Source organism: Sarcophilus harrisii, chromosome 1 (assembly GCF_902635505.1).
Source record: "Sarcophilus harrisii chromosome 1, mSarHar1.11, whole genome shotgun sequence".
NCBI classification, from domain to species: Eukaryota; Metazoa; Chordata; class Mammalia; order Dasyuromorphia; family Dasyuridae; genus Sarcophilus; species Sarcophilus harrisii.
Genome location: NC_045426.1, coordinates 669,976,701 through 670,004,525, shown reverse-complemented (window position 1 = coordinate 670,004,525; position 27,825 = coordinate 669,976,701). Strand labels below are relative to the sequence as shown.

General features: G+C 38.6%; 1 protein-coding gene and 1 pseudogene across 1 annotated transcript; both read left to right on the top strand.

Annotated features, from left to right (window-relative positions):
* Nucleotides 1–22,315, top strand: THEG (theg spermatid protein). Its single transcript, XM_031948256.1, has 8 exons — nt 1–272; nt 6,438–6,620; nt 6,842–6,903; nt 7,553–7,622; nt 9,057–9,174; nt 9,683–9,745; nt 15,040–15,199; nt 21,895–22,315. The coding sequence occupies exons 1-8, from the start codon at nt 142–144 to the stop codon at nt 22,131–22,133; spliced, it is 1,026 nt and encodes a 341-aa protein (XP_031804116.1). The 5' UTR covers nt 1–141; the 3' UTR covers nt 22,134–22,315.
* A 4,446-nt stretch (nt 22,316–26,761) lies between these two features.
* On the top strand, nt 26,762–27,078 carry LOC111719244 (annotated as a pseudogene).
* Nucleotides 27,079–27,825: the final 747 nt, after the last annotated feature.

The following is a 27,825-nucleotide window of genomic DNA, read 5'->3' as shown; positions in this document are numbered from 1 at the left end:
AAATGCTTCCACTGGGGCCTTAGGACTTGTGGCCAGTGCCTAAGGGGGGGGTGGGTAGGGAAAGACGGAAGAAAAAGAGGAAGGAGTGATTAAAAAAAAGAGGTTCTTTAAAGAAGAGAATAAGCACTTCAGGGAGAGAAAATGGAAGGGATCCATCAAGATAATTTGTCCAACCTCCCATGCCATGGGTCCTTAGTAGGGGATATTGAGCTGGAAGACTATCCTTTGGAAGACAGGCTCCCCTTGGAGGATATGATAAATGACGCAGAAAGGTATGGATGGGGAAGGGTGAAAGGAAGATGAATGAACAACCTCATCCCTTCCCTTTCCAATAAGGGATAAGGGAGGAGAAAAGAGATGTAGACTTCATCTTCATCCACATTGTCTTAAATATCTGGATAAAAATGAAAAGAATGGGGAGGGGAGGATGAAAGAGGATAAAAAAATATTCAGCTTTAAAATCCAAATATTTGGATGATCCAAATGGCCCTATCCCTGATCATAAATTTGAGGAAGTGTCTGCTTCCTTCTTTTCATCCAGCTTTTAGGATGAAGCCCCATTAGTGGAATAATAGGAGGCAACTTGGTATAATGGAAATAACATTAATCTTAAGTCAAGAAGTCATAGGTTCAAATCCTGGCTCAGCCACTTATCTACTATATATATGACCTTGTGCAAACCATTTCATATTTCTGGGTCTCTGTAAAATGGAGTCATTGAACCAGATAATTTCTAAAAACTGTCAGCTTTAAAGCAATGACTCTAATCCTATCATCTGGATTTGAACTCCAGTTCTGATACAGATTGGTTTCAAACTAGAAAGGAGTTTGCGTCTACCCATCAAGGCAGATATCACAGAGAATAACTACAATGTAGAATGAAGAATCATTCTTAAAACACCCAAAGGTCCACAGGAAACAAAATCCAGGAAAACACAGCAATAACACTCATGGTTTCAAATCTCTGCAGACAAATATGTGGATAAACAAGATGCAAAATTAATTAGATATCCTTATGTAAGGAGGCAAATTTGATCTCACAGGCATCGGTGAGACTTGGTGGGATGAGACCCATGACTGCAGTATGACTCTGGATAATCTCTCATAGCTCCAGTCCATTCTATACACACAAGCTACATGATTTTGTGCAGATCTGACTGTATCACTTACCTATGCAATCATTTCCAGTAACTCTCTATTACCTCTCAGATAAAATACAATCTCTTCTGTTTGACTTTTAAGGCCTTTTATAGACTTTTAAGGCTCTGATAGATATATCATATTCAAAGAAACAAGACTAATAAAAGGCAAGGTGGGATTTGCATTTTATATTGAGAATATGAGAAAATACAGGAATTTAGAGTGGTGAAACATAGTGGAAGAGAATTGGATAGAGAGACAAAGGTTTTGGGGCACCGAATTATACTATAGATCCCTTGAGCAGAAAGAAGCAATCATAAATTTGGGAAGGGCACAGCTGAGTAATGAAGAGGAATGACGAGGGGCTTTTATTGTCTGGACATTTGCTATTACTGTCCTTTTACCCAAATGCAGAGAAGCTACAAGTGTCTTGATTTGACTTAATGCTCATTTTGTCAAGGAAAGCTTCATTTCTGGATGTGATCTTCACTGGTAGGGAGGAACTGGTTACTAGGGTGATAATGACAGAATCTTTGGAGCAATGTGAATTTGTCATAGGGAAAGAGCAAAAAGAAGGGCAGGCTTCCATGCAACCCAGATTTGAGAAGAACAGTTTCCAAAGAGTTCAGAGACAAAATAGGCAGGATCGAAAGGATTTATGTTCTACAGAGGTAGTCAATCTGCTCAAAAGAATTCTGTAAGATAGAGAAGCATGTTACAGCAATGCATCACAGCTGACACATAGTAGGTGTTTAATAAATATTTCTTAATTATGATTATTAAGGCATCTGCTAAAATTTTTTCCACTAAAAGCAAAGTAGCTAATAACTTCTTGACTTTTTTGAATGATAATTTAATCATGAAGCTATTCTCTCCAAAATCATCAATGATTCTTAAGTGGCAGATCTGATGGTCTTTGTTTAGTCTTCATCCTTCCTGATCTCTCTATAGCCTCTGACACTATTGCCCACTTTTTTTTTAACTCAGAGCTTTTGTGACACTGCTCTCTGTCTGGCTTCTCCTCCCAATCTTTCTCAAAAACTCCAATCCTAACTAACTTACCGATTAGACATTTCATTGTATATTTTCTATGGTATATACCCTGTAAGCATCTTAAATTCAAAGTGCCCAAAATAGAACTCAATATTTTCCTCCCCAAACTCTCCTGGATTCCAAACTTCTCTATTACTGTAGAGGTCATCTCCTGTCCCATTTCCCCAGGTTTGAAGCCTCAGGGTACTTCCTGACTCATTGTTCTCTCCATCTTACTTTCCCAATCAGTTGTCAAATCTTATTTCTACTTTTGGGAGATGGAAACAAGATCTCTTCTATTATACCAGTCTCTCCACTCACAGTCACCTGCTAGAGAAGACTTTCATCATCTCTTCAGGACAGCGCCTGAGTGTCCCCAATCTTCCTCTAAGTTACCTTTCTTTTATTCTGTATTTTGTATATACCTATTTGTTTATATGCTATCTCTCTCATTAGAAAGTCTAAACATTTATATAACACCTAGTATATGCCAAATACTTTACAAATATCATCTCATTTGAGCTTTGTAACAACTCCTCAGAGTATATATATTATATATATGTATATATGTGTGTGTATATATATGCATATTTTATTTATATGTGTATGTATATGTCATATCCTCACTTTACAGTTGAAGAAACTGAGGTAAGTAAAGTGAAGTGACTTTCCCAGGCTCACAGAGATGGTAAATGTCTGAGGCTGGATTTGAATTCAGGCCATCCTGACTTCAGAACCAACCCTCTTAACCACTGTGACATTTGGCAAGCTATTAGTATGTAAGGTCCTTGAGAATAAAGATGATCACTCTGATGGACATGACTCTTTTCAACAATGAACTGATTTAGGCCAGTTCCAATGTTCTTGTGATGGAGACAAACATCTGCATCCAGAGAGAGGGTTATGGGGACTGAATATAGATCACAACATAGAATTTTCACCTTTTTGTTGTTGTGGGGTTTTTTTGCTGTTTTTTCTTTCTCATTTTTTCTTTTTTGATCTGATTTTTCTTGTCCAGCATGATAAATATGGAAATAGAGTAGAAGAATTGCATAAGTTTAACACATAAGATATTACTTGCTATCTATGAGGGGTGGGGGTAGGGAAGGAGAAAAATATGGAACACAAGGTTTTTCAAGGGTAAATGTTGAAAACCATCTTTGCATATATTTTGAAAATAAAAATATATTATTTAAAACTTTTTTATTTAAAAATTTAAAAACAGAATGAAAAAAGAAAACCCCCAAAAGGAGGTCATAAAAGAAAACATAAAGGAAAAAAAGAGAATTAGGATGATCTTATTATTATTTTAGTGTGATTGTATCCTCAGCTCAGCGAAGTGCCTGACACATACTAAGCCCTTAATATTTTATCTATTTATCGATTTATCTATCTACCTACTTCTCCATTCTCATCAGCTCCCATGGATTCAGTTATCATCTCTGTACAAATGAATCCCATATCTATTTATTTAGCTTTACTCTCTTTTAAGCCCTGTATTCTTAACTATCTATTGGATAGTTTGAACCAGATGTGCATTAAACATCAACATGTCCAAAACAGAACTCATCATTTCCCCAAAACTCACTCCTCTTCCATACTTCCCTGTTTCTCTCAAAGGCATCAACATTTTTCCAGTATCCCAAATGTATAAATCTGAGGATTTATGTTTATCCCTTCACTCCATATACCCAACTGTTTGTCATATTTTTTCATTTCTACCTTTATAACATATTTTACATCTGACCCCTTCTCTATTCACACAGACAATCACCTTAATTAAGACTATCATCACCTCTTGCCTGATGAACAATAATAACTTCAACCAGTTCTTGCCTACATTTTTGCAGCAGCTTCCTGAAGGATCATTCTGCCTCAAGGCTCTCATACCTCCAGTCCACTGTGTACATCAAGCTACCAATGTAATTACATGCAGATCTGACTGTGTCACCTACTCAATCACCTCCAAATGCTCCCTATTACCTCTGGGATAAAATACAATCTTTTAGCTCTTAAGGCTCTTTACAAACTGAGCCCAACTAATCTTTCTAGCCTCACTATGAATTATTCCCCCTCCCCAATCCAAAATTCAGCCAAACTGACCTTTTTTCTGTTCCTCACACAAAAGTCCATCTCCCAACTCTCTGTCTTCCTTCTTTTTTTGAGGAAAATCCAGCCTGCTTTTTGAAATGCACTTATTGCTCATCAGCTTGGAATTGATGCATGGTATGATAAGTAGGGGCAGTGAGATGACACAGTGGATAGAGCACTGAGCTCAGAGTTGGGAAGACTCATTTTCCTGAGTTCAAACCTTGTTGTGTGACTCTGGGTCACTCACTTCACTCTGTTTGCCTTAGTTTACTCATGTGGAAAATGATTTGGGGAAGGAAATGTCAGACCACTTCAGTGTCTTCATCAAGAAAATCCCATGCGAGTTCATGAGGAATTGGACACGACTGAATAACAAAGAGTAGGGCCACTTTTGAATGTGGCTAAGATGGGGTGGGGGAGTAGGTTCAGGGAAATAAGAAATAGGTTAGAACGTTTGAGAGAGTATCAATATGTATGTTGAAATTCCCAAGTATGAGAGTAGGAGTTAAGGAAGAAATTCTGTGTTCGAGGAAGAAGAGTATCCAGTAGGTAGATAACAGCTACAGAATTTTGATTGGGTAGTTGTTATTGTTTGTTCTTCTTTCTCTAAAAAGGACCAATGACATTCAAGGGTAGTGATCTGAAGAAGAAGGGAAAGAATAGGAGAGGCTGATAAGAGAGAAGAAAAGAGAAGGAAGTAGATGTGGAAGAAGAAAGAGGAAGGTAGAGAAGAAAAAGAGGAAGAAGAGAAGGCAGAAGAGAAGAAGAGAGAGGAGAAGGTGGTAGTAGAAAAGGGGGAGAGAAAGGGGGAAGAAGAGGAAGGTAAACTGTAAAAGTAGGGACAATTGTATCCCTATCACCTAGCACGGTGCCTGGCACATGATTGTTTAATAGATGTTTTGAGAGGAGAAGGTGGAGAAAGTAGGAGACAGATTTTGGTGGGGATACATTCTGAAGGTTATAGTTGAAAGACAAAGGCCCTCAAGTGAGAAGATGTACAGAAAAGCAAAGGAAGCAGTTAGGTGGCTCAGTGGATAAGAGCACTAGTCCTAAGACCAGGAAGACCTGAGTTCAATGACCTAAGCTAAATGATTTTGGGCAAGTTACTTAATCTGTTTGCCTCAGTTTCCTCATCTGTAAAGTGTGCTGAGGAAGGAAATGGCAAGCCATGCCAGTATCTTTGCCAAAAAAAAAAAAACCAAACCAACAAATAAACAATATGATCCATGGGGTCATCAAGAGTTGAAAACTACTGAACAACAGCACAGATAGGTGTAAAGGCTATCAATCATTATTGATTTTGATATTAATTGATCAATTAATTACATATTATGTAATCATATGTAATTATAACTATATTAATTATTATATTGTAATTATAATTAATATAAAATTAATAATTAATAATATTGATAATTATTGTTGATTAATGTTAATGATCTTAAGTAATATGTATATTATATAACTTATATAATCAGTTATAATTAATTATAACTATGTGTAGTTAATCAATTTAATTTAATTAATCAATTAATAATATTAATACTTATTGATTAATGTTAATGATCTTTATTATTAATAAAATGGAAAATATTAATTAATAGATTCATTGATTATTATTCATAGAAACTTTCCCTGAAACTTTGCCCTGGAGCAAACTAGGACAGCTCAATCCATGTTGGGCATTTTACAGCTTCATAGAGTAGCAAAGGCTATTAGAATAGCATTAAAGCACGAAGGGCATCTGAGTACAAAGCAGGAACTTTAGCCCACAGAATGTCAGAAGCTAGAAAGAGACCTTTGTCCACAGAACCCAAAAAAATCCTAGAATCTCAGAGATGGTTGAGATCTCAGAATCCATACTCTATAACTCTGAAGGTTTTACAAACTGAATAAAACTCAGACTATGTGACTCCAAAGGATCCTTAGAGACCATCTAGTTCAATACCTTCACCTTAAAATGGAGTGCCCCCCCCCATGGGAATTGAGTCCCAAAGGAAAAGTTCAAGGTCACAAAAGGTAACAAAATGGCAGCATTGGGTTTTGAGCCCAAGGTTCTCAGACTCCAAATTTAGGGACCTTTCCATGACTCCCCCTTCTGGGTTTGTGTCCCTAATTTTGCACCCTCTACAGCCTTCTTCTGCCCTCAATCCTAATACCAAGTTCTTCCCAAGGGAGCTCCTCTCACATCCTTCCCTACAAGATGATGAAATGCCAGACGTCATCGTCACTGAGCTTCAGACATGGAAGAAGAGTAATCATCATTCTCACCATGGCTCTCGACAGCGCAGAATATGCCATCACAGGATCAATGAACTGGCCAAGCCCAAAGTCAACCATCAGATCGTAGTAGACAGGTATGGACTTGACCAGGAGTGTCACTGAGGAATAGGGAGAAGGATGGAAAGATCTCAGCCTCTAGTCACTTAATTTCTTCCATCTGTAAAATGGGGACAGTTCAGGCTTCTGGGTCTTGGTTTCCTCATATATAAAATAGGAAGGAATGGGCTAGATTAGATCTGAGGTTGTTTTCAGCTATAGATCCTTTAAATCCATGAAATCCCTTGATTTCTTCCAGGCCTTCAGTATATTGGACAGATAAGATACAACCAGATACTACTCTCAGTGTGACTTCTCCTAGTAAGTCGAGTCTATGTTCTGTGCCCCACTTCTTTACCCATTATCTCCTCCGATACCCATTTTTCTTCTTCCATCTGTGCACTTGGTCTCTTTTCTCCCCTGCCCACTGGACAGCCATGTGGACCCAGGAAAAGCCCAGTGACCACAATGGGTTACAGAAGTAAATGTATCCCAGGACATAATGTCAAACTACTTTATGGGCTGAATGTCCTCTTCCCTTTCCCACCCATAAAATGAAGTGTTTGGCTTTGGTGATTTATGTCTAAGATTCCTTATCTGGGTTCTAATGTCTGTCCATGTTCTGACTCTTGTGTCCCATGTTCTAAAGTCCCTCTCAGACCTGATAGTCTGTTTTAAGGACCTACCTATGTGTTCTGAGGCATTCTGTGCTAGGGTCCCTCCTTTCTCTGACATTCTATATCCTAGGGTCTAAGTTCTGACGTTCTGTAGTCTTTATTTAGAGGTCCCTCCCATTCCATGATTCCACATTTCCTGCCTATGTTTTGAATTGGATTTGATTTAAAGGCAGCTTTTTCAGGAAGGTGCCTCTTGTGCAAGACAAGGGGCCATTTAAGAGCTGTCACTTCCTACTTGTCAGATGGATGTAGGATTAATTCATGAACTGTTTGTTTTTTAATTTTATTTGTAGTTGTGACGCCAAGACTTGAAGAGCTCTCTAGACCCAAACGGTTCTATTCAACCTACTACAATGAAAGCAGGTAAGAGGGCTGAAAAGGGGCAGTATCGACGACGACAGAAGATAAAGGCAGACTGCCCACCCCTCCACTCTCCCCCCCTCCCCCCAGCACTGCTCCTCCCGGCTTCATCTGGAATCCTAGGCAAAGCTGGAAAAAATCTGAAGGGACAAAAAGACGGCTTCTGAGGTCCCTCTCAGCTCTGACATTCTCAGTGCTACAGACTAGTCTCATAGAGTATTAGAAATAGAAAGCACCTTATAGAATATTTGGTATAATCCCCCTAATTTTAGAGATGAGAAGTCGTAAGGACCAATGTCCCAGGTCCTCCCAATTATCCCATTCTGTGTTCTAAGATCCTTCCCACCTCTGACACTCTGGATTCTAAGGCCCTCCTAACTCTAACATCCTGTGTTCCAAAGCCCCTATCAACTTTGATTTCTGCTGTGACACTCTGTTTTAAAATCCCTCCCATCTCTAACATTCTGTGTTCTAGGGCCTTCCCAGCCCTGAAATGCTGGGTTCTAAGGGCCCTGCCAGCACTGACCTCCTGGATTCTAAGATCCTTCCCAGCCTTGACATTTCAAGTTCTTTGGACCCTCACAATTCTGATGATATCCTGGGTTCCAAAGGCCCTTCCAACCCTAATATCCCATGTTCTAAGGACCTTCCACCCCTGACATTCTATGTTCTAAGGGCCCTCCCAGCTCTAACCTCTTACGTTCTAAGGACCTCCCAGCCCTGACATCCCCTGTTCTAAGGGCCCTCCCAGCCCTGACCTCCTGGGTTCTAAGGGCCCTCCCAGCCTTGACACTCTTTATTCTAAGCCCCACTCCTGCTCCAGCACTGACCATCCTTGTAGTATGATTCTAGCCAGCATCTAAATTCTAGTCTGGGAGCCCTGTGATTGTTGATGTGCTCAGGCCCTTGAAAGGAAGCACTCAAGACTCAGCCTCTTCCGGCCGGTAATTAATTGAGGATAACTGGAGCCAGGGCTTTCCTTAGAGTCCAGTCAACATATCAGAAGGGGGAGGGTGAAGCTGGAGATCCCACTGCTTCCTCTTGGAGCCTTTCTAAGATAACCTTTTGGAGATGTCCTTAGCCACCCAGAGCCTATCACCTGCTCTTACCCATAAGCACCAGAAAAGGACTGACACTTCATCATTTCCCAAACTTAAAGTTATTTGCCCCGAAAGTGGGAGATGCCGCACTGGCCTCAGCCCCGAGCCCCCTCCCAGCTCCACCCTACAGTGTGTGTATGGAGTATGGCGGTCTGTGCCCCGGCACACCTCCAAGAGAAATGCCTGGTCCATGTCCCAAACTGAGAATGGACAGCTGACCCTGCTGGGGAGGAGGGAAGGGAGGCAGATCTCAGCCAGGCAGATGCACCCAGGAGCACTGAGAGGAGGAAGGCTCTCTGTTGTGATGTTCCCTGGGGGCTGATCCTCCCTGTCTCAGGTCCACACCCATTTGGCCCATTTCTCGAGCATCCCTGGAGGCCAAAGCTTCTCCTCGTCTGAAAGTGCTTGCGTATCCAAAGATTCGGAACAACATCTGGGTTGTGGATTCTTCTGAGGTACATGTCTCCTCACTGCCCTCTCCCTGCCGGGCCCTTCTGGGATGGTCACCATCTCCTTCCATTCCCGATCATCACACCATGGGAGGGAGGATGCCAGAGGATATTACAAGCTCCTAGTACCCAGGTTCTATTCCTGGAGTTATACTGAATGATGGCAGAGCCTCATTCTATGTAATTACCCATTATGTATTGGATCCCCAATGACTGGGGAGGGAAGAAACAAAATTTGGATAAGACTCGGTCCCTTCCCTCATGGAGCTCCCAGTTTACTAGGACAATAAGACACGAATACAGAAAACTGTTAATAATATGGAATGTTTCAGAGGAGCTTGTTAGAGATATACAACCCATTATGTGAGTCCTGAGGATATAAGGTCATTACTGAGTGGAGAGTTCTCTAGGGGAACTACTTCTAAGAACAATAAGGGACAGACTTTCTCATTTCCAGAAAGTATGAAGAGCAGATATCTGTGTAGAGTGTGAAATATTTGTATTTCTGTTACAGACAGGGGATTGGTATCCAAACCCAAACCCAAAAGGAAAGGAGATGCCCCTACCTGAAGAGAAGGTAAATGAGCCAGGAAAATAAATGCCTCTGATATTTTCTTAATTACAAAAAAGAATAAAGTTTTCCTTTTTTAAGTGTGTGTAGATACATATTTGTGAATACATATAAATATACATAAGCACATATATGGAAAGAGAAAGGGGAAGAGAAAAAGGAAGAGAGGGAAGGAGAGGAGAAGATGAGAAACAGAAAGACAGAGGCTGAGAAAGACAGACAGAGACAAAAAGGCAGAGAGAGAGAGAGAGAGAGAGAGAGAGAGAGAGAGAGAGAGAGAGAGAGAAGGACAACAGAGACAGAGATGAGAAAAGGAGAAAGATGAAGGATAGAGATGAGAGAAGCAAAAAGAGGAGAGAAAGAAGAGAGGAAAAGAAAGAAGAGAGAAGAGAAAAGAGAGGAAAGGAAAAGAAAAAAGGAGAGAAGAAGAGGAGAAACAGAAAGTCCCAAAATTCTTAGGGCAGTTATAACACTATATAGGAACAGCTTTGCTGTGATAGCCAACAAGAAGTTGTTAGGTCATGAAAGTAATAGGAGTAAAGAAAGAAGGAGGATTGCTGTACATTTATGTTTAAAACACAGATAAGAAACTCTTCCTGAAGAAAAAGAACTGCACCCTCTGGGGAGGAAGCAACTTTTTCACCTTCAAGCAGTGATGATTGGGTTTGAAATGCTTCCAGGAAAGAGCTCACCCAATATAAGTCGGAAGAAGAGAAGAGGAGAGGTACTTGTACAGACCTGAAAATGATTCACATCTTGATTTAAAAAGAAAAAAAAAGGAAAAGAACAGAACAGACACTGCAAACAATATGTCAGTGAGCTAGACTTCAGTTCTTGGTGAAATCTGAGAATGTATCTCTAAAATGTGTTTCCATAGAAGATATGTGTGGCACTTAACACCGTATACCAAGATAAGATCAAAATGGGTCCATGATTTAGACATAAAGAACGAGATTATAAACAAATTGGAGGAACATAGGATAGTTTATCTCTCAGACTTGTGGAAGAGGAAGAAATTTGTGACTAAAGACGAACTGGAGACCATTATTGATCACAAAATAGAAAATTTTGATTACATCAAATTAAAAAGCTTCTATACAAACAAAACTAATGTAAACAAGATTAGAAGGGAAGCAACAAACTGGGAAAACATCTTCACAGTTAAAGGTTCTGATAAAGGCCTCATTTCCAAAATATATAGAGAACTGACTCTAATTTATAAGAAACCAAGCCATTCTCCAATTGACAAATGGTCAAAGGATATGAACAGACAATTTTCAGATGATGAAATTGAAATTATTACCACTCATATGAAAGAGTGTTCCAAATCATTATTAATCAGAGAAATGCAAATTAAGACAACTCTGAGATACTTACACACACCTGTCAGATTGGCTAAGATGACAGGAAAAAATAATGATGATTGTTGGAGGGGATGCGGAAAACTGGGACATTGGTACATTGTTGGTGGAGCTGTGAACGAATCCAACCATTCTGGAGAGCAATCTGGAATTATGCCCAAAAAGTTATCAAACTGTGCATACCCTTTGATCCAGCAGTGTTTCTACTGGGCTTATACCCCAAAGAGATACTAAAGAAGGGAAAGGGACCTGTATGTGCATGAATGTTTGTGGCAGCCCTGTTTGTAGTGGCTAGAAGCTGGAAACTGAGTGGATGCCCATCAATTGGAGAATGGTTGGGTAAATTGTGGTATATGAATGTTATGGAATATTATTGTTCTGTAAGAAATGACCAGCAGGATGAATACAGAGAGGCTTGGAGAGAATTACATGAACTGATGCTAAGTGAAATGAGCAGAACCAAAAGATCATTATATACGTCAACAACGATACTGTATGAAGATGTAATCTGATGGAAGTGGATTTCTTTGACAAAGAGACCTCATTCAGTTTCAATTGATCAATGATGGACAGAAGCAGCTACACCCAAAGAAAACACTGGAAATGAATGTAAACTGTTTGCATTTTTGTTTTTCTTCCCGGTTATTTCTACCTTCTGAATCCAATTCTCCTGTGCAACAAGAAAACTGTTTGATCTGACACATACATTGTATCTAGGATATACTAGGACATATTCAATATATATAGGACTGCTTGCCATCTAGGGGAGGGGGTGGAGGGTGGGAGGGAAAAATCGGAACAGAAGTGAATGCAAGGGATAATGTTGTAAAAAAATTACCCTGGCATGGATTCTGTCAATAAAAAGTTACTATAATAATAATAAAAAAAAGAAGATATGTGTGGGTTACCTAGCTTGTCTATCCACATGGGTTAACAAAATGTGGCTCATGGGAAGCAGAAGATGAACTCTGAACCACTTCTGAAGAAAGGAGGAGAGCCAGCATGACAGCTGGTAATGGAAGGGCAGGCAAGCCCCTAGAGTGCCGACAGGCTGGACATTCTCATTTTGTCTCCAAGAGGGACCAGACCAACCATATTTATCTATCCTTTCTAAATATTGTTTGTCTAGAAGTACAAAAGTTCAAAAAAAATTTGTTTCCCTTAACAGTTGCCCTTGAAGAGGGAGAGTTACAAAAACTTATGTCAGCGCTTAATTCTTCCAACCAAGATTTAGATTAAAAAAAAAAAAAGCAAACCTGTCCCAAATAGTGAAGAACAAGTAAATTCATTTCTCCAAGAAACAGCAAACAAAAACTGAAGTTGTACCAATGAGAACGTATCAGAAAATATCCAAGAATGAATGAGTTGTTTAGATGGAAATGAGATGAAATGTCATCTCAACCAAGAGAAATCCACTACTCACTCAATCAGGGAGAAATTTTCCCTTAGTCTTTAGCTGGAAATCAGAGACTCATTGAGGAAGCAGCTACCTCTGTATGTCTAAAACTTTCAAAGACTGACTTTCAGCTATGTATGTAGTCAGTGCCAAAGAGATGCTAGAGGTCCAGATGATTCCTTTCTCAAAGAAGAATTTCTGTCTTTTACGAAGCTCTCGCAAACACTCAGCCTTCATGCAAACGTTCCACCAATCCAGAATTTCTTCCTGTATATTTAGCAGTATGCAAAATGCCCCATGCTATATTAAAAAGATGATTAATGAATAGCATAGAGCCCTAGAACTGGAGTCAGGCTGACTCCATCTGAATCGGGCCGATTTCATCTTCCTGAGTTCGAATCTAGCCTCAGACACACACTAGTTGTGTGACTCTGGACAAGTCACTTAATTCTGCCTCAATTTCCTCATCTGTAAAATGAACTGGAGAAGGAAATGGCAAACTATTCCAGTATCTTTGTCAAGAAAACCCCAAATGGGATCATGACGAATCAGACAACATAAGAAAAGGAAATCAAAATCCAAATTCCATCAAAATTAGTTTAGACTTGTAGATCATAAGAATAGTATAGATATATTTTAGGAAAGTTTTTGACAAAGTCACATATTTATGTAGGAGAAAAGATAGTTGTAGAACTGCAGAACTATTTGATGGCTAGGCCCATTGTTGTTATTAATGATGCAAAGGCATTTCAGAGGGAGGGATACGATGCCTCATTAGCTGGTTTTTGGTCCTGTGTTAACATTTTCATCAAGGATTGAATGAAAGCTTATCAAATATACAAATGACATCGAGCTTATAAGCAAGATCTAAACAGAGAGACAGAGCAGCAAAGTAGCCCTATAGTGCACAGAAGGCTGAGTCTGGATTCAGGAAGATCAGAGTTCAAATTTGGCCTTATGAATTTACTAGCTGTGTGACTCTGGGCAAGTCACTTAACTGTTTGCCTCAATTTACTCAACTGTAAAATAGCAATAATGCTAGCACCTGCTTCCCAGTGCTTGTGAGAAACAGATGAGGCAATAACTGCAAAATGTTTAACCACATGCCTGGTATATAATGTTACATAAATGTTAGTTATTAGTATTATTAGAGTCAAAAGGAACTTTAGAAATCATCTAATCCAACCTCCCTCAGACAATGGGGATTCAGAATATAAATAGCTCTGGACAAGCAAGAATGCATTGGGTTGAATCCAATAAAATGAAATTTAATAGTCATAAATAGAAAGTCACATAATTGAATTAAAAAACATTTAACTTAATGTGATCAAGAGGGAAGGGAAAAGCATGGGTAGACAGGAGTTATTGAGAAAAAGAGTGGGCTTTTTTGAGGGGGAGGTAATTCCCCAGTCAGCACAATACCTGGAACATAGTAGATATTAAATGTTTGTTGATTTGACCTGACTTGATTTACTTTTGCTGACAAAAGACGCAGGACATAAGAACAACAAAAATCAACACGATGTAATAGCCAAAAAGAGCTAATGAAATCTTGGGCTAATCTCCAAAAATGAGAAGGTCACTGTTTTCTTTTTCTCTGCCCCAGTCATAACATCTGAAATAGGCTATCCCATTCTGGCTGAACATTTTAGCTAGGACATAGACAAACTGGATAATTTCCAATGTAGTTATGTAGGATGATAATAAAGGATTTTGTCCCATGATGATTAGCTGAAATTAGCTTGGAAAACAATGATTTAGGAGTAACAGAATAGTCATCTTCAAGTATTGGGAGGGCTGTCATATGGAAAACATTTCTCCTCTTAGTTTTGGGATTTTTTTCCTGACTTGTTCAGCTTGGTCACAGAGGGCAGAAACAGGAACAATGATGGAGATGGATTTAGACGTCAGGAAAAATATGTCCCAATAGTTAGATCTGTCTAAAAGTAACAGGTGGAAGCCTGGCACTTAAGTGACTTATTTGAGGTAACATGGGCAGGATGTGGCAAAGCCAGGTTCAGTTTATATCTGGGATCTCCAAGTTCAAATGGGCCAGAAAGAGATTGTATCCATCTCTGGATCTGCAGACAAGCTCCCTCCTTAAATAATCCTAGTTATTTCTTATCTAATTCTAACTGGGAAAACCCTTCCCCCTTACCTTGTGGCTTCCCCAGCTTCCTTCAGGTCTCAGCTCAAGAGCCACCTTCTGCAAGAAGTCTTTCCTAGTCCTCAATTTTAGTGACTGCCTCTGAGACTAAGCCCAATATATCCCATAACTATCTGGTTTGCACAGCGGTTTGTATGGTGACTCCCCTATGAGGAGAGCTCCTTGAGGGGAGGGGACTGGTTTTTGCCTTTCTTTGTAACCCAGGCATCTGTTAAGAATAACTGCTGTAAGTGTATGATGTTTATTGCCTGAATGATGTTCTAGATCTGCGCGTTAAAGTGAGCAGACGGGAGGGAGAGAGAGGGATGGAACGAGTCAGCCCCTTCCCCACATCACATATTTGCTTTCCTCCTCCTTCCTTCCTTCCCTTCCCTAGATCCAGGTATCAAAGGCAACACAGGTACCCCAAGCCAAATCTCGGACCCTGGAGCTGGCAACCCCCAAAAGCAAAAGCCTGTCGAATACTGATTGGTTCCTTGATCCAAAGGCTGCTAATAAGCGTTCTCCAGACTTCAACCGGATCTACAACTTGGCTAGTAGGTTGCCTACATTGGAAATGTTTCCAGTTACTAGCAACTCTGTTTCACTTCCCCTCTAATTCTAGGGGAGAGAAGAAGCTGAGACTTGGGAGGGAAAAAATGGAGAAAGCTTATATTGTCCACCAGCCTTTCTAGTAGGAACTAACCTTCTTCCTCATGTCACCCCTTTCCACTGACCTTACTTAGTGCCTCAGACTCCACCATCAGGAATTAATTCTTTCCTTCACAATAGTATTTTGTTGTTGTTGTCTTATATCATGCTTTATAACCCCATTTGTGGTTTTCTTTGCAAAGATGCTAGAGTGGTTTTCCATTTCATTTCCTAGCTCATTTTGCCAGTGGGGAAACTGAGGCAAACAGAGTCCACCCTGCCCAAATCACACAGCTAGTAAGTGTCTGAAGCCACGTTTGAATTCAGGTTTTCCCAACTCCAGACCTAGCATTCTATCCACTGTGCTACCTAGCAGCCCCGAATAATATGATATATTATTATATAATATTTCATAAACACATAGAAATGTAAGTTATTATTGTCATTTCTGTTCTTCTTATAAATAGGCCCAGAAAGTTCAATTCTAAAGCTTTATCATGTCAAAGAGGTGACCTGGATTCTTAAAGGATATGCTAGCCAAATGTAATTTTTGACAGATTCTACCATCATAGGAAGGGTCTGTTTTTCCTCCTACCTTATATTATTTTGTTTTATAATTAACACACATTTATTTTCTCTCCCTGTCACTTCCCCTAATTTAAAAAGGGGTAAAGGAACAGATATACATAGTCACATAAAATAAATTCTCACATTGTCTATGTCCAGAAGCATTATCTTTTTCTGCACCTTGAGTTTAGCATTCCTCTATCAAAAGGTGGGCAGCATATTTCATCAAAAGTTCTCTGGAATTGTGATTGATAATTGTAGTGAACAGAGTTCTTAGTCCTTCAGAGTTGTTTGTCTTTACAATGTTGTGATTACTATATAAATTGTTCTTCTGGTTCTACTCAATTCACTCTGCATCAATTCATACAAATCTTCCCAGGTTTCTCTGAACCTATCTTGTACCTCATCTCTTATGACACAATCTCATTCCACTATATTTATACAAAATAAATTTAACCAGCCATTACCCAATTGATGGGCATCCCCTTAATAGCCAAAAAGGTTTTGATTATGGTTCCCATAATAGACCCTATCTGTTTTCCAAAGACCAGCCTACTTTTGTACAAAATAGACTATTACCACTACTCTGGACATTTGGTAATAAACGTAATATAACCCATGAAAAAAAGAAAAATACAAAACAGCTTCTATTTGTGCATCCCCCTTCCACTTCGGCAATGTTGAGAAAAGGAGGCAGCAGACACTTAAGAATCACATAAGTTTTGGACAATCTATAAACATTAACAGCTGTTGAGACTCTGAATAAGAGCTCTTTATCCAGTGATGGAGTGACTAAACCATGGAGAGACTGAATCATATCAGTGTTGACATTCTTGCTATAAATGAAAACAGAAGACAGAAAAAAGTTGCCACTAAATGGAAGGATGGTTCGCAAATTCTCTTTGAAAAGATGAACGATGAGAACACCAAAAAAAGTTGGAAAATTACCTCAGCCAGCAAACATTTGATCGACTTACCAAGTTGAGAGATGTGGATGTCAAAGAAACATTGGTTTAAAATAAAAGCTCAGAAGCAGTATGAAAACTTTATAGGGAATATGGAGAGAGACTAAGCCAAATCATTCTGGAAGCATTTAAGGATAAAATTGGAAGGAGAACAACAGACCCTGTAAAATGGAAAAGAGTGGTAAAAAGAAAAAAATTAGAATTATTTTTAAAGGACAGAGGCTTTTTACTTCAAAGAAGGACCTCACCAGAGATTGAAGCAAAGAAAGAGAAAATGGGGGAGATCTTGTCAAGTGTTTCTTAGGTATGGAACTGGGAACTAAGAGTCTTTGAGCTGAGATTTGAAGGAAGTCAGGAAAATCAGGAATGAGAGGTGAGAAGGGAGAGCATTCCAGGTATGAGGGATAGGCAGGGCAAATGCCTGGAGTCTGGAGATGGAGTGTACTGTGAGGAAAACAGTAAGAAAATCAGTGCATGGCAGAAAATAGGAGAGGATACTGGGTGTGGACAGGGCAGGTAGAGTTTGAATAAGGTGTAAGAACATTTTAAAGATGGAGAGGGACAGGCTGTGAAGAGCATTAAGAGTCAAATAGAATGGCCTGGAGTCAAGAAGACCTGAGTTCACATCTCAGTGTCAGAAATTAACCTCTGCTTGCCTCAGTTTCATCAGCTATAAAATGGAATAATAGCATCTCTCTCTCAGGATTTTTGTGAGGACCAAATGAAATAATAGTTGCGAAGTGCACAGTGCCTGACACATAGTAAGTGCTGTATAAATGTTAGCTATTGTTACTGTTGTTTGTGGTGGTGATACTGGAAGCAATAAAAAACCATTGGAGTTTAGAGTAGTGAAGTGAGATGCTCAAACTTACACACAAGGTTAGATCACTTTAGCAGCAGAGTGAAGGATGGAGTAAAAAAAAGATTTAAGGCAGGAAGACTCAGCAGAATATTCCAAGAGGGAGGTGATGAGGGCTTGCACCAATCACTGAATTAGTGAGCATTTATACAGTGCCTTCTGTGTGCTGGGCCAAGCACTGGATAGATAAAGAAAGGCAAAAGATACCTTGGGGAGGTAACAATCTAATGGGGAGACAACAAGCAAACACACACACACACAAATAGAACAAATAGGAGATAACAAGAGAGGAAAGTCAGTGAATTTAAGGAGGATTAAAAAAGGCTTTTTGTACACAGAAAGTGGGATTTTAGTTCAGACTTGTAGGAAACCAGGGAAGCCAGGAGGGGGAGATGAGGAGGAAGAGAATTCTAAGCGTGGGAGACAGCCAAAGAAAATGTCTGGAGCTAAAAGATGCAATCTTAATGGAAGGATTAGTGAGATGATATTTTTGCTGAATTAAAGAACACCTGTAGGAGAGTAAGCTGTAAAAAGACTGGAAAGGTGAGAGATGGGGGAAGGTTATTAAAGTCTTTGAATGGAAATAGAAGATTTTATATAATCTTGAAGCTGTTTGGAAGCCATCGGAATTGGTTGAGTACAGAAGACAAATGGTCAGATCTGAACTTTTTAGGAAACTCAGGTTGGCATTTGAATGAAGATCGAATTGGAATGGAGAGAGATTTGTGGGAGAATAGTTTTGCCCTCAACAGTAACAGAAGAGTTTAGAAGGGGGAGGATTTGGGTGTAAAAATAAAAATTCAATTTTTACTCATGTTGGGTTGAAGATGTCTAGAGGTTATCTATTTTGAGATCTTTATAATGTGAAATTGTAAGTTAGTAGAAAGCTTAGAGCTAGATAGATTTGAGAATCATAACCATAGAGATGATAATTGAATCCATCGGAGCTAATCACCAAGTGAACAAGTATAAAGGAGAAAAGAATAAGACATGGAAAAGAACTCTGTGGGATATCCATGGTTGGCAGTCATAACTTGGATGAGTATCCAGCAAAAGAAACTAAGAAGGGATGGTCAGACTAGTAGGAGGAGAATTAAGAGATCCATTTCTCAAAAACCTAGAAGAAAGCATCAAGAAGGAGATGGTGGTCAGCAGTGTCAAATACTGCACAAAGGAAAGTGAGAATGAGGACAGAGAAAAGGCCATTGGATCTGGCAATTAAGGCATCATAGGTAATTTTGAAGAAAGTGGTATTGGTGGAATAATAAAATCAGAAACCAGATTGTAAGGGGTTAACACAGAAGAGGGAAAGTTCTGGCCTCATAGGGATTAGCCACCAAAGGGAAGAGAGATAAGGGATGTTAGCTATGAGGAATGGAAAAATCAAGGGAGTGTTTTCTGAGGATGAGGGAGATATGGACATTTTGGGTTTGTTTTTAAATTTCTTAATAGTATTTTTTCTAATTATACATAAAAATAGTTTTCAATGCTAATTTTTATTAGATTTTTTTTGAGTTCTAAATTTTTCTTCTTCCTTTCTGTCTCTCCCCCCTCCCCAAGACAGCAAGTGAACTGATAAAAATTATACATATACAAATATATTTAAAATATATTAGTCATGTGGTAAAAGAAAAATCAAAAAAGGGGAAAATCACGAGAAAGGGAAAAAAGTAAAAATAGTATGATTTGATCTGCATTTAGACTCCACTGTTTTTTCTCTGGATGTGGATGGTATTTTCCATCACAAGTCTATTGGAATTGTCTTAGATCACTGCACTGCTGAGAAGAGAGAAATCTATCATAACTGATCATAACACAATGTTGTGGTTATTGTGAACAATTTTCTTCAGGTTCTGCTCACTTCATTTGATATGGACATTTTTGTAGGTAGTAGGGAAGCAGCTATTAGGGAGAAATTGAGGATGAAAAGAATAGTGGATGTGATAGAGATGGCAATTTCTTGGAAGAGACGGCATGAAATAGAATCATTTGAGCATTTGGAGGGATTAGCCCTGCTAAAGAGAAGGGCTTCCTGTGAGATAAGCATTGAGACTGAGAGGGTGGCAGAAAACATCTGGGTGATGTGAGATGAGGAGGGGGAGAAGAGGGAGCTATGGCAAATAGCCTTATTTTTTTCTTTAGTAAAATGTGAGGCAAAGTTCTTACCTGAAAGGGTCAGGAAAGGGGAGCCAGGGAAGATTTCATGAAAAATGAAAAAGATTTGGAAGAACCACTATAGAATGTGAGATAGTGAATTAGGAGAGTGTAGCCGGATTGCCCAGCAGCAGGGAGGGCCCAATTGAGGTTATGTGCAATCTAAATTTATAGAAGACCCACTCACAAAAGTTTTATGATTTTTTCCATGTCTATTTAGCAGCATATGTGGAGAAATGAAAACAATGGATGGTGGGAGTTATCCAAGGCATGTCATAATGGGTAATATGAATAGGGGGTCAAAGACTGGGAGAAGAGGACATGTAAAGTTTATTTAGTTCACGAAGGATTCAAAATGGGGATAAGAGGAGAGAGTGGTTAGTGAAGGGTTGATGGCCTGGGAGAAAACTAAGAATCTGGGGGATTGGATCCTTGTATGAACGTAGAGCAAGGGAGATGAAAAGGTAGAAAGCGAATAGACTGTGATCTAATAAGGGAACTTTCACTACCAGAGTGGTGACTGAATGAATGGACATAAGGGGATAGATGTGAGATAGACATATTGTGAAGACAGAAATAAAACAAGACTTGGCATGAGAGTGGATATGTGGGATGAGTGTGAGTTTTTGAGCCTAACTAACATGAAAGACGATGGTGCCCTCTACTATTAAAGGAAATAAGGAAAGAAATCAGGGTCTGGTGGGGGAAGAGTGAAGAGAAAGTTCATGATGGATGATCTCTCTTTTCTTGTTAAAATAGGACAAGATCCTCTGCTGAAAAGGAGGGGGAAGGGGGTGACATAAATGATTTGTGAAGAAAAGAATATTTAGAATAGTCTCAGAAGGGAAAAAAAACAGGGTTGGTCAGGAAGAGTAGGAGAATGCCTAACAGCAAGAAAGGCCCAATGGATTTTAGATAATAAACTTGTGGTGGATCCATTAATGGAATTGTGCAACTTCTTACATCTGTCAAGGATACCAGCAGCCCCTCACCCAGATTCAAAACTGCAGCGTCATCCCTGATATCTCACTCCCACTCACCCTATTGGTTCCGTTACCAAATCTTGTTGTTTCTGCTTCCCCTCCCTGACGTCTTCTCACATGTATCCCTCCTCTTCACTCATATGGGCACCTTGGTAGTTCAGGCCCTTACTATGACTACCTGCACCATGGCAATCACCGTCCAATTGATATCCTTGCCTCAAGTCCATCCCTTTTGGAATACATCCCAAGTGGTTTTTGCTAAAGTTTAAGTCTAAGGCAGGTAAGTGCACAGTGGATAGAGTGCTGTTTTATAATCAGGAAGACTCTTCCTTGAATTCAAATCCAGCCTCAGACATTTACTACTAGGGTAATTCTGGGCAGTCTGTTATCACCAACTCAAGAAAGTCTAATAACTTCCTTTTATCTTCTTGATAGAGTTGATAAACTCTTCTGCTTAGCTTCTAATCTACCTTTCTAATTTCATCATGATTTTTTTTTGGCAAGACAATTGGGGTTAAGTGATTTATCCAGGGACACACAGCTAGGAAGTGTTATGTCTAAGACCAGATTTGAACTCAGGTCCTCCTGACTCCAGGGCCAGTGCTTTATCCACTGCACCATACAGTTGCCCCACACTTACCTTCTTGCTGTTCCTCACACTGCATGATACTCCATCACTTGTCTCCCTATTGTTGCACTAGCTATTCCTCATTTTTTAAACACTCTCCTTCCTCACCTTCATTTCCTCCAGTCTTAAGTCAGACAATCTGGGTCGGAGTTGCTGCTTTGCTTATTACTCATTTGACCTTAGAAAATCAAATCATGTAGTTCAACCCCTCCATTTTACAGATGAAGAAACTGAGACCTTGGTCAATCCCTCAACTCCTCCCCCCATCAATTTCTCCATCTGAAAAATGAAAGAGTTGGACAAATCAAGTATCAAAGTCCCTCCCAACTGATTCAACAATATAGCTCGAAATTCTACATTCCAAAATGCACACTTCCTTAAATCTTCCTCCTTTAGTCTACCCAGTTATGCCCCAAACTAACCCAATTCTTGTCTGCTTTTGCAGTGCCCAAGATACTTGCCAATAACTACACCTATGACAAGCCTTGCTCCTGGGTGATCTCACATGGAACCAAGAATGCTGTGGCCAGTAAGCGGATTCTGTATTTGGCCAAGCCTAAAGAGAGGAAAGATTACAACGAAGGCCATGATCCCTACTATATCTCAATGGCTGCTATGAGGGCAGAGCCATCTCCCCGAATCTATGAGCTTGCCGCCCCCAAAAGGGTAGCCAAAAAAATCTAAGAGCCTCATGAACTTCATCATCTCACCCCTCTCATACTCCTGAATGGCAGCAACCCAACCTCTTCTTCCAAGGAAACAACTCTACTATAATTTCCCTGTGCAATCTATTTAGAATGAGGAGGAGCAAATGGGGGGAAGGTGCATAATGATAATACTATTAATTATAAGTGCTATAACAGTTACTATTTTTGTACAGTGTTTGTTTTACAGCCATTTTATGCTTCTTTCAGGGAAGGGAAATAGCACAGAGATTTTGATCTCTACTTTACAGAGCCAAAGAGAAAGGAAAGAAATTTGCTTGAAGTTTCACCAGAAAGTAAGGGTTAGAGTTAGAATTAGAATTAGAATCCGGGTCTTCCAGCCCAGGCCTTTTTTCATTAGTGGATCTTACTGGGCCATGAGGTTGGGAAGAGAATCCAGACTGACTACTCTGAACGCAGTCCCTGGCACGAGAGCCAAACATGAGGATAGCCCTGAATTAATAGATGATGAGCAGCAATTGACTTCATGCTCACAAATGGGGCTCCAAAAAAATGAAACCAGGTTCTCATCATTTAAGTAGGTCTGCTCCTCCTTCAGACAGAAGGGTGAAGCAAATGGCCTCCATTCGCCCTCTAGTGGCAGCATCCTGCTTGTTCTCTGCCGGTGCACACTCTTTGATGAGTTCCTGCTCAGTTTTTGCACCTGCCAGGGTCCCAGGTCTGAAGAGCTCGTGCTCACATACTCTTTCAGGTGGGAGTGACAGACCCCAGCTGGACGCGTGTTTCTGTAATTAGGCATTTGACTCAACTTTGTGATTAGAACTTTTTATCCTGCTGTGACTCTTATTTGAACCTCTCTGCTGGCTCTTCCCCAAATTGTATTCATGTGTTTTCCCCTCTGGAAGAAAATAAACAAGCATTTATTTAGCATAGGCTCTAAACACTGTGTAAAACACTGTTAAAATATTGTCTCATTTGATCTTCCCAATACCCAGAGGAAGTAGGTGCTTTTATGATGTATATATTATCATTGAGGAAACTCAGGCAGAAGGATGCTACAGAGTCACACGGTTAGTGTCTAAGGTTGGATTTGAATTCAGGTTTTCCTGAACTCAGGTCTAATATTCTAATCACTAAGTTATCTCTAGAAGAAAAACTAAGGCATGTTTTTAGAAATTCCATTCATTTGCCCCCATAATAATAATAACCAACACTTATGTAACACTTTAAAAATATTTCATTTGATCCCTGCAACAACACTGGAAGGTGAGATTTATAGATGAAAAACTGAGACAGAGAATATTTAATCACATGCCTAAAGTCACACAGCTAGTGAGTTCATCAGGCCAGATTTGAACTCGGACTCAACAATCACACTCTGCTGTCCCAACTCTATGCTCATTATCAAATAGAATTGATTAGATTTTTTTAAAGGTATTTACTAATGTAAGACATTACAATCAAGACATTCCCCAGAAAGCTTTAGTATATTCTCCTCCTGCCAAAAAAATCAAGCCCAAGTAATCTCAAACTGAGAGAACATAGGTAGTGAGACTCATGAGTCTCAGAGAACACAGGTAACATATCATGACATCTGGTTACTATGAGCCTTTTGCTCTTAAAGTTCTCATGAATTTCCCCTTATGTATTTGTTGATCTCTGCTGGGCTCTGAGAGTTGCTGTCTTTATAAAGTCCATATAAGACCTTTCTCTTTGCCTTTTGGAGTCAGACCCCTCAAAGCTTCCTTTCCTTAGCATATCTAATTTGTTCTTGGAATGTCAGGACCCAAAAGAGTTGATTGAAAAAGTTAACTTGTTTCAATGAAATTGAAGATTATTAAATAAATACATATAAATCAATATTTATATTGACCAATCAAATCAAACAGGAAGAGAGAAAGAAATTTCATTATATATGTGTATGAATGTATGTATGCATTATGTATGTAAAACATGAGATAGACTTAAGGAGCTGTAGAAATATTAAAGATAGACCAAGCCAATATAGTTAAAAAAAAAAAAAAAAGACTGAAATAGAAGTTTAATAAAAACTTGTTTTCTTCCTTCTTTCCTAATACTATCTAAATTATTTTACTTTCAATGTCATACCAATCAAACTACCCAATTTCCAAAGGATTATTTTCTTATACTAGAAAAAAAAAAAGAATTGTGAAATCTGCAGGACCAAAAGGTAAAAAAAAAAAAAAAAAAAAAAAAAAAAAAAAAAAAAAAAACAAAAAAACAAAAAAAAAAAACTCAAGAAAAATCATGAGAATAAAAGAGACCTAGCAGTGAAAAATCTCAAATTATACAACATACAGTAAAAATCAAAGCAGTTTGGTACCAATTAAAAAAAAATACATGACTCACTGGAATAAATTAGGTGTATAACACATAAAAGCAAACACAGTATCGTAATGTTAAGTCAGAGACCCAAGTAAAGACTATTTGGAAGGAATGCAGAAAATTGGAGAAAAACTTTCATAGACAATTTCTCAGAATGTGATAGGATTGGAATGTTGCTATGTGTAGGAAATGATTAGATAATTGATTTAGAAAAACATGGAAAAATGTAGACCTAGGAAGGAAGATGCTATCCACTTCAGAGAAATAGAAAATAGGTGGAAATAAACATTATGCGGTCTTGCAGACATGTATGAATGTGTATGTTTATGAACATCTATTTATATATATACATATATATATCCACACTTAATCATAAGTTTTCTTTAGGATAGGGGGAGAAGAAAAGAGTGCAGAAAAGAGTACACAGAGGAAAACCAATAAGGCAGCAAAGAAAAGGTGGGCAGCTTTGAAAACTCTGTAATATTTATTATGTAGGCTTTCTTGAAATGAAAATTTATTTGATATTGAATTCTCTCTTATGATCTGATGTGTACATGGCAATTTTTTCCCTTTTCTTAATTTGTATTTAACTTTAAATTTTTTAAATTACCCAAAAAAAAAAAAAAAGACTAATATTCTCTTTAAAATGTAATGTTCTCTGTCGAGGTTTTCTTGGGGTCTCTGGGAGCAGCCTTCGTTTCAGTTCAGTATTCACCATAAGTACAGCCAGGGGTTAAAGTCCAAATCCTTTATTGTCTCCTTCAAAGTCTTATCTCCTTCACTTAGGGCTTGGCTAGTTTTTCTGGGTGCCTATCTCTCTCCTTGGTTCCGAGAACTTGAGCTCCCGCCTGCCTTTTCTGGCTTCTGAATTTCCCCGACTTCCAAGGGTTTGTGCTTGAGCCTCCAGCCACCACAAAGGTGGATGATGGAAAGAATCTGTCTCAGCCTCTGAGAGCTTCTAGTGCACTTGTCCTCTCTGGCCCTGAGAGCTTCTCCCTTATGTACCCTACACTGAGTACAAACCAATCATTATATCACTAGGAAACCATTATTTGTTGTAGGATTAAATCAGTGCTAAACTAGATTTAACCACTGTCTCCTCAATTCCATTTAGTACCTTGTTTCAAGTTCTGGCCCATAACATCTCCTTGTAGGATTAAATCAATCATACTAAACCATGCTAAATTAGATAACTATTGTCTCTATCAATTCCACTGACTTAGTACCTTGTAAGAATCCTTTGTTTCAAGTTCAGAGTTCTGGCCCATAACAAAAGACTATGGAAAACATATTTTATGAAAACTAGAAAGAAAGCTGGCAGACATCTTCCACCATATAATATAATCTCTAAATGGATGATGACTTAGATTAAGAAAAGTAACATCATCAACAAATTAGAAAAGAAAGGAAGAAAATACCCTTCACAACTATGGGCAAGGAAAAAGTTCATGACCAAACAAAAGCTAGCGAAGATTAAAGAAAATAAAAAATGAACAATTTTGATTTCACAAAATTAGGATTATTTTTATGCAAAATCAAAGCAGTTGAAATTAGAAGGCAAAGAGTGGGGAAAAAAAATCCATGTAGCAAGTTGCTCTGATAAAGGTCCCATATTAAAGATATATAAGGAACTGATTCAAATTTGTGAGAACAAAAAAACAAAAAGTTACTAAATACATAATTGGGGAAAGGATACCAGAAGGCAGTTTTCAAAGGAAGAAATACAAACTATTGACCATATGGAGGAGGGAGGAAGTCCCAAATCACTAATAACTAGGGAACTGAAAATTAAGCAATTATTTCCATGTCACATCCAACATATTGGCAAAGATGAGCAAAAAAGTGAAAATATTCATTGTCAGAGGAGCTATGGGAAAACATGCACATGAATGTATTATTGGAGAAACTGTAAATTGGTTCAGCAATTCTAGAAAGCTATGTCCCCCCAAGGGCAGTAAAGTGCTCAAGACCTTTAATCCAACAATACCACTGTCAGGCTTATGCCCCCAGAGAGATCAAAGAAAGAGGAAAAGGACTAATATGTACATATATAAATAGACATAAATAGTTTAACACTACACAAAATGTGTGTGTGTATATATGTGTGTGTGTGTGTGTGTGTGTGTGCACATATACCCATATATTTCAGCTTTTTTGTAGTGGCAGAATACTAAGGAAGTATATATCATTTGAGGAATGAATGAAAAAATGAGAGCATACAATCTCAGTGGAAGCCTCTCAAACAACATAGTGGAGTATTTTTTCTTTTCTGTTCTTCTTGGTCTCAGTAGATGGAGGAAGATGATGAAGGGAACATCTTCATTTGGTAACTACTGAAATAACATACACTTTGTGCTATAAATGTGGTTCTAAGGCATATCATCTTCAGATGTTAACATGTGGCAAATGTGGATATCCTGCTAAACACAAAAGAAAGAGTAATTGGAGTGCAAAAGCTAAGCAATGCGACACAACTGGTACTGGTCAAATGAGGCACCTAAAAATTATCTATTGTGGATTCAGGAATGGATTCTATGAAGTAGTAACACCTAAATTCAAGAGAGTAGCTGTTGCAGCATCTAGTTCATCTTAAGTATTCAACTGTGTTGAAATAAATGTCCTGAACCAAAAAAGTAAAAAAAAAAAAAAAAAAATTATAGCATATAAATATAATGGAATAGTATTGTGTGTTGAAAATGATGAAAGATAATAAATAATCAATTTAATAATCAATAATCAAGTTAATAATCAATAAATTGGTGATCAGGGTTTCAGTTTCTCTCAGTATTCAGACTTCTAATTAAGATACTGAATGCATTAACTACTTTTGTAAAAGGGAATGTCCCTGATAAGTGAAAATTAATCTTGATTAGTGGACCTTTAATGAGGTGAGCTGGAAGTCTTCAATTCCTCCTGCTGAGAATGTGAATTGAATATGAGATTCAGCCACCTCTAGCAATATAGACAGAGAAATCCATTTCCTTCTAGACCACACTGATTGGTTTTCTGTTTTATGAGTATGACAAGGAAGCCTTAGAATCATAACTGGAATAAATATCATACTCTGGGTCCCTCTTTACCTTCAGATCAAATTTTTCAGTTTACCCTCAATTTCTTCCAAATTTCTCTTCCTTCAGATTTAATCTTTGAATTTCATAATTTGAAATCCTTCAAAATAATGTTTATAAATTTTTCCTACACTGTCAGTTGAAGACCCTTTCTTCTTTCTTGAGCTTTCTCCTACCACATTTTGTGGTAGGAGAATTTGGAAATAGAATGGGGAAGTTTAGAGTTTAGAGAAGAACTATCTTATTGAAACTTTTCTCATTGATTGTTCTTTTTTCTTTGTTTGCTTTGTATTCAAA